At 45.9% G+C, this 6,298-nt stretch overlaps 1 protein-coding gene across 1 annotated transcript in view; it reads right to left on the bottom strand.

Moving 5' to 3' along the window:
• Positions 1–241: 241 nt before the first annotated feature.
• CFAP52 (cilia and flagella associated protein 52) overlaps positions 242–6,298 on the bottom strand; it is a 55,518-nt gene continuing 49,461 nt past the window's right edge. The window contains exons 11-14 of the mRNA XM_077458602.1: positions 5,613–5,764; positions 3,842–3,944; positions 2,065–2,176; positions 242–542 (exon numbers count right to left, since the gene is read on the bottom strand). Coding sequence (XP_077314728.1) covers positions 367–542; positions 2,065–2,176; positions 3,842–3,944; positions 5,613–5,764 — 543 coding nt within the window. The 3' untranslated portion in view covers positions 242–366. The remainder of the gene's footprint in view (positions 543–2,064; positions 2,177–3,841; positions 3,945–5,612; positions 5,765–6,298) is intronic.

Genomic DNA, 6,298 nt, shown 5'->3' with positions numbered 1-6,298 from the left:
AGGATCACTACTTCTGCCCACCCCTTGTCCCTGCCCTGGGCAGGATATCTCCTTCAGCCCACCCCTTGTCCCTGCCCTGGGCAGGATCGTTCCTACTGCTCACCCCTTGTCCCGGCCCTGGGCAGGATCACTCCTTCTTCTGCCCAGCCCTTATTCCAACCCTGGGCAGGATCAACAGATAATATAACAATCTTACAGGGGGACTCGGAAAAAACAAAATCAGCCGTGTTGATCCTACATATAGAATCCATCAAATACATCCTTTTTATTTTGCTCGGAGTTACACCTTAATCTTTGTAAAAGTAATGACAACGTCTTTTTTAAAGGTCCACCACGTTAAACAATTCGATATGGGCTGAGGGCTGTCTAGACGGGGTAGGGGTATTTCCAGCGCAGAATTGCCCCGTCACTGCTGACGCTGATGATGTATTTGGAGAGGGGGCAGATCTTTATCCGGCTGATACTGCCGCTGTGTCCGATGCCCACTTGGGTCACCTCGCCCTCGTTGTAATCCCAAACTTTCACTAGTTTGTCATCCCCACCTGGAAGAGAGAAAAGAAGAAAAAATGACAGGATTGTCTGCTCTGCTCTGACTGGAAGCTGGCAGCGGCATGCTGAGATCTGTAGTTCTTCATTGGCTGAGGGGGGAACGTACATGGTCACTGAACCTTCCATTTTTGGTTGGCTTTTACCTAGGTATTATAATTGAGTTTTGGTTGGTCCTCGGAGGGTTCCAATGACCATAATGGTTCCCTCTTTTCATAGCTGGACCCTCCCCCTCCGAATATCACTTCATTCTATATGATGGGGAATCCATAGTGGTGGTGGGACGGCGTCATCTGACTTTGTAATGGCCACGGACAGAGCTGGACATTCTGATGCGGAGGCCTTCAAGCAGAACTAAACCCATCGATTTCAACTTTTCCCCAAAGCTGTTACATTCAAGGCATGCCATGAATTATAACTGTCACAGTTGCTTGTGCTCACAACCAAACTGTCAAGCCCCTTTCAGGACGCCGGACACATGAAATACTATGGCGAGGATAGACGGGGGATGTGTATTTTGAAGCACGTGATTAGAGCCAGAGGCTCTAATAGACTTCAAAACAGGGTGGGCTTGTGGCGCAGAGCACTGCGTCCCGATCCCACCCTTTTGCGTGGCATAGCAAATTCATTTTCACACTAACATTCCTCCCTGCCAATCAGTAGGCAGGTCAGTGAGACCTGTCTCCCGACTGGCCAAAGCATTAGGCGATCCTATTGGATAGCTAACGCTTTTGCAGAAGAGGAGACCAGCAGACACAGGAGCCACAGCTGCTGCTTCTCGCCGAGGAAGAGAAACGAGAGCCGCTGAGGAAGAGACGAGAGCCGCAGTGGAAGAGAGCCGCTGAAGAGAAGAGCCGCCGAGGAGAAGAGCAGCCGAGGAGAAGAGCAGCCAAAGAGAAGAGCCGCCGAGGAGAAGAGCCGCCGAGGAGAAGAGCCACCGAGGAGAAGAGCCACCGAGGAGAAGAGCCACCGAGGAGAAGAGCCACAGAGGAGAAGAGCAGCCGAGGAGAAGAGCAGCCGAGGAGAAGAGCAGCCGAGGAGAAGAGCAGCTGAGGAGAAGAGCAGCCGAGGAGAAGAGCAGCCGAGGAGAAGAGCCCCACCGAAGAGAAGAGCCACCGAAGAGAAGAGGCGCCGAAGAAAAGAGCCACCGAAGAGAAGAGCCGCCGAGGAGAAGAGCCGTAAGTGTCACAGGACTGGCCACACATGTGCGCGTGGGGGGGGTTTAGTGAAGTGACAGCAGAGCCTGGTTGCATTTGATTGCCAAAGGTAGCTGGGCACAAGTGGCTGCATTTGATGGTCACAAGTGGCTGCATATGATGGGCACAATGGCTTCATTTGATGGGCACAAGTGGCTGCATATGATGGGCACAGTGAGGCTGCAATTGATGGGCGGGGTCAGTATTTTTCAGTTTGCGCCCCCCCCCCCAAAAAATTTTTTTAGCACCAGCCGCCACTGACCGGTGGTCAGAAAGGGTCCTCCAATCAGCACACAGTATACTGCAATAGAAATGATGTTACCTGTCACAAAGTGACTTCCGCTGTCACTTATGTCCATTCCATTGATGGCACCGGACATGGATCCCTCGAGACCTCTTATTGGTGAGCCATCAAATACTTCCCAGTACCCGATCTGCAAAGAAATAATTCAATCAGACGCTCTTTACTTTACTAGCATTGAAAAGTCAACAAGTATGTAGAGACAAAACCTTTCATTTTAAATTTGGATAGATTGTGGAAGGAATAGACCCCTGTCAGGTTTTTATTGCTGTCTGTCCCTAGTGGGGGGTGGGGAGGGGGGGGTTTAACCCTCTCTATTTGTACTGGTTACCGATGTCCCTGAGACAGAGAATAAGGGAACATCTTACAGCTGTGTTTTGGTTGGTGTCAGTGAAAGGAATGGTGCCTCATTGTTGGTGTCAGTGAAAGGAATGGTGCCTCATTGTTGGTGTCAGTGAAAGGAATGGTGCCTCATTGTTGGTGTCAGTGAAAGGAATGGTGCCTCATTGTTGGTGTCAGTGAAAGGAATAGTGCCTCATTGTTGGTGTCAGTGAAAGGAATGGTGCCTCATTGTTGGTGTCAGTGAAAGGAATGGTGCCTCATTGTTGGTGTCAGTGAAAGGAATGGTGCCTCATTGTTGGTGTCAGTAGAGGGAATAGTACTTCAAGAGCCGGAAAACAGCAAGCGAAGGGCCACATCCGGCCCCTCGGGCCACAGTTTGGAGACCACTGCCCTATATCCATCTTAAAGAGGAACTGCAGTCCGCTCACATAATTTGTAATAAAAACATCTTTGCCCTTCTGAAGTCTCTCTCCAACCACTTTGCATATTATTTTATATATACTGGGATTCTGTACTCGCCAAATATGCTGCAGAAATCTCCCTCCACTGAGTCTGGCTGCAGCCGTTTTAACTGTGGGCAGCTGAAGCTGCTGCCTGTTTACTTCCTGGATTTACACAGAGGCACACCTCCAGCTCTGCAGCTCTCATTGGCCCTCTTATGACTCATCCCCCCCTCCCTTCCTGGCAAACTCTCATGAGAGTGAGAGAGAGAGAGAGCTGTGCATGATGTCATAAGTCTAGGCTGATGACCAGACAAGAAACAGGAAGTGGGCTGTATCGTATAATTAACAAATTTTTATGAATATTTGTAAATTCTAAAATTTGTAAATTAGAAATTCCAAAAACCTTAAAATTAGAAAATCTGAAACAATAACTAACTATTAAATTATAAGTATTGGAATTTCCATTCAAATTTTGCTGTTAGTGAACGTAACAAATACGAATTTATGCAAAGTTACAAATTATCTGAAGTAACGAATGCCGCATCTAAACGAATGGAACGTGACTAAATATTATTATTAATAATAATAATAATAATAATTTATTAATAATATTATTAATAATAATAATTCTTAATTATTATTAATAATAATTTTTTTTATTATTTATTATTAATTTGTTTCTTTCGATTTGTTTAGATGCGGTTTCGGTATTTCGGATAATTCGTAACCTCGGATAAATTTGTATTTGTTCACTAATTCCAATACTTATAATTTAATAGTTAATTATTATTAGTTATTATTTAGAATTTTCGGATTTTCAGATTTACGAATTGCGATCATAACAATAGGTTTATAGGTTTGACTTGATGGACTTGATGGTCTTTTTTCGACCTCACCTACTATGTACCAAAATGACCCGATAAACGAAAAAAGAAAAAAAGTAATGAAAAGAAAACAGACGCATTTTTCGGCAGTGAACTGTAGATACTGATAAGTCTAACTCATGGTTGTACCTTTCTGTCAGAGCCGCTGGTGATGATCTGGAACTCCTCGGGGTGGTAACAGACGCAGCGGAACAATGTATTGGATAGGATCATCTGTTTCCGTGTAAACCTCCTGCAAGGACAGAACAGATCCAAGTTTACAGAGGAAGAAGACCGGAAAGTGTAACTGAGGGGTGTCAGCTGTCCCATATTGCCGGAGAAGCAGTGCACTTGGATGCCTGGGCTCTCCTGTTCTGTAGCATCATAGCAGTACATCTGCAGTGTGAGATCATATACGGCACTGCGTCCTCTGACTGCCAGTCTCACCAGATTTGGAGTGAGAAATGCTGATGACACGACTGTGCTGTTCTCCTTGCTGGAGAGGAAGCTGTACCTGAGGACCCGAAGTGCACGGACCTCCCTGCTTCTTCATCAGTTCTGTAGATCTGTGCCTCCTCCACCTTTTCTGCTGCTTCTTCATCACCAGATCACCAGTCAGGGGGGGGGGGGGCAGATCTGATATTAGGAAGCAAAGCCCTACCATGATGACCCCCCCCCCCACCACAGAGGTGCAAGTCAGTAGCGGAGAACAGACCAGCTGCAGGGAGATTAGAGACTATACTAGTGACTTGTCCTCTGCTCACCTTTTACTGAGCACACTGATATTCATAACTGCTTTAGCTGGCAAGATATTTTGGGTTCTGTTCAGCCAGTCTTATAATTCACACTACACTGACAAACCCCTCAAACACTGAATGACACCACCACTGGTAATTCAGCAGCTTCACATTCACATCAAGTTACAGGACACGGTCCATTGGCACCAAAATCAAAGAGGCCAAAAGTGTTCCCCACCTCCACCATGGGCTGTGAACTTCGCCCGCATAAGTTGCAGGTTCTGCCACCCCACCCCCCCCCCCTTGCTGAAGCACCCAAGGTGACCGTTCCCTTTGCCTATCCTTTAGCCCAGCTTTCACATTACAGAGACTCTCCCTGTCTTCTCCATTCATGTAAGCTACCTAAACATTCTCCCTCTCCAACCCCCAGTGCTTGAAACTTGTTGGCTAGTCAGAAGTTTGAAAATCTCTGTATGTATTCAGCACTTCTGATGTCAGAAGGACTTGATAATGTCCTCCTAGGGAAGTCCTAAATGCAGTGCACAGAGAATAAATATCTTAGGCTGTTTGGAATCCTGGTTGGGATCTGCCGGTGTTCTATCAGAAAGCTGCTACCTATCAGAAAGTGCAACCATTGCGGCCATCTTGGTACACCCCACACTCGATCCGCAGTAAGCCTACAGTCTGAAGTCGCCAAGCGGACATCTTGTTACACCCACCAGAGTCTTGGATTTCACACTTATTTTTACCAGTAAACGCATCTTATATCATGAAATACAGGATTTAGAAATCCGTCAAACTGTTTTGATGTTGAATTTTAAAAGCAGCGGTGTTCTGTCAGATTAGCAAACCTGCAAAGTAGGCTTGACGATGCTTTTAAAATTCAACATCAGAACAGTCACACAGACTTTTTAGATCCTGTATGTCACAATATAATCTGAGTTTACTGGTAAAACTAAATGTGAAATGCAAGACTTCGGTGGGTGTAAAAAGATGTCCGCTTGCCGCCTTCTGACTGTAGGCTTACTGTGGCTGAGTGCTGGGTGTACCAACATGGCCGTGCCGGAAAGTCACTTTCGTTACATATTCTGACGCGTAGCGGCTTTTTGACAGGACACCGGCACTACCATAATGTTGGGCTCACGAACACACAAATAGGGGGGAGATATCGGTGAAGAACTGACACAAGGTCCCATATGATGCAGGCTCCGTCAGAGCTGGCCGTAACACACTCCCGGTTGTTGCCCTTCAGTTTGATGCACGTTACCGCCGACTTGTGTTCTTTCATGGATTCTACGAGCCGCTGGCTTTCCCTGCCGATCTCCCACACTCTCACCTGCAGCACAAAATTGCAGCATAAAGTCATAGTTACCAAATGATGAAAATAAAGCTGAACCCTAGACTTATGTTACTTCTCAATTCCCTGCAAATTGTATCTTCACAAAGAAAACATTTTGAAGTTGCTGCTTTAATCTGTTTGAATGACTTCAATCATCATCAATCCCTTCTCCTCTGACCTGTGCTGTCATTGCCCACCTCTCACAGCTATTACCTTCCTTTCCCATCAATCATTTTGCTCCTGGGAGTTATATGAAAGAACACACCTTACCTTGTATCTGTGCAATCTACTGGTCAGTTGTTTGATTACAAATCAAGCAACTTATCAGCGGATTGCACAGATAAAGCCTTCAGCGCCCAGTGAGCAGGGTTGCCAACGTCCCTCAAAAATTTTTACTGACAAAACATGGAAAATTTACTGGCGGAAAACATTTTTTACCGACAACCTGAGAAATTACAGAACTCCTATTGAAAACGAACACAGAGAATATTTGAACAGTATAAACATGATATGGAAACACTGACAATATCT

This window comes from Lithobates pipiens, unplaced genomic scaffold, assembly GCF_037356315.1.
Source record: "Lithobates pipiens isolate NorthernLeopardFrog02 unplaced genomic scaffold, aLitPip1_a1.2 Scaffold_28, whole genome shotgun sequence".
Classification (NCBI taxonomy): domain Eukaryota; kingdom Metazoa; phylum Chordata; class Amphibia; order Anura; family Ranidae; genus Lithobates; species Lithobates pipiens.
Note: the sequence above shows the minus strand (reverse complement) of the source record. Positions and strands in the feature narration are given on the sequence as shown.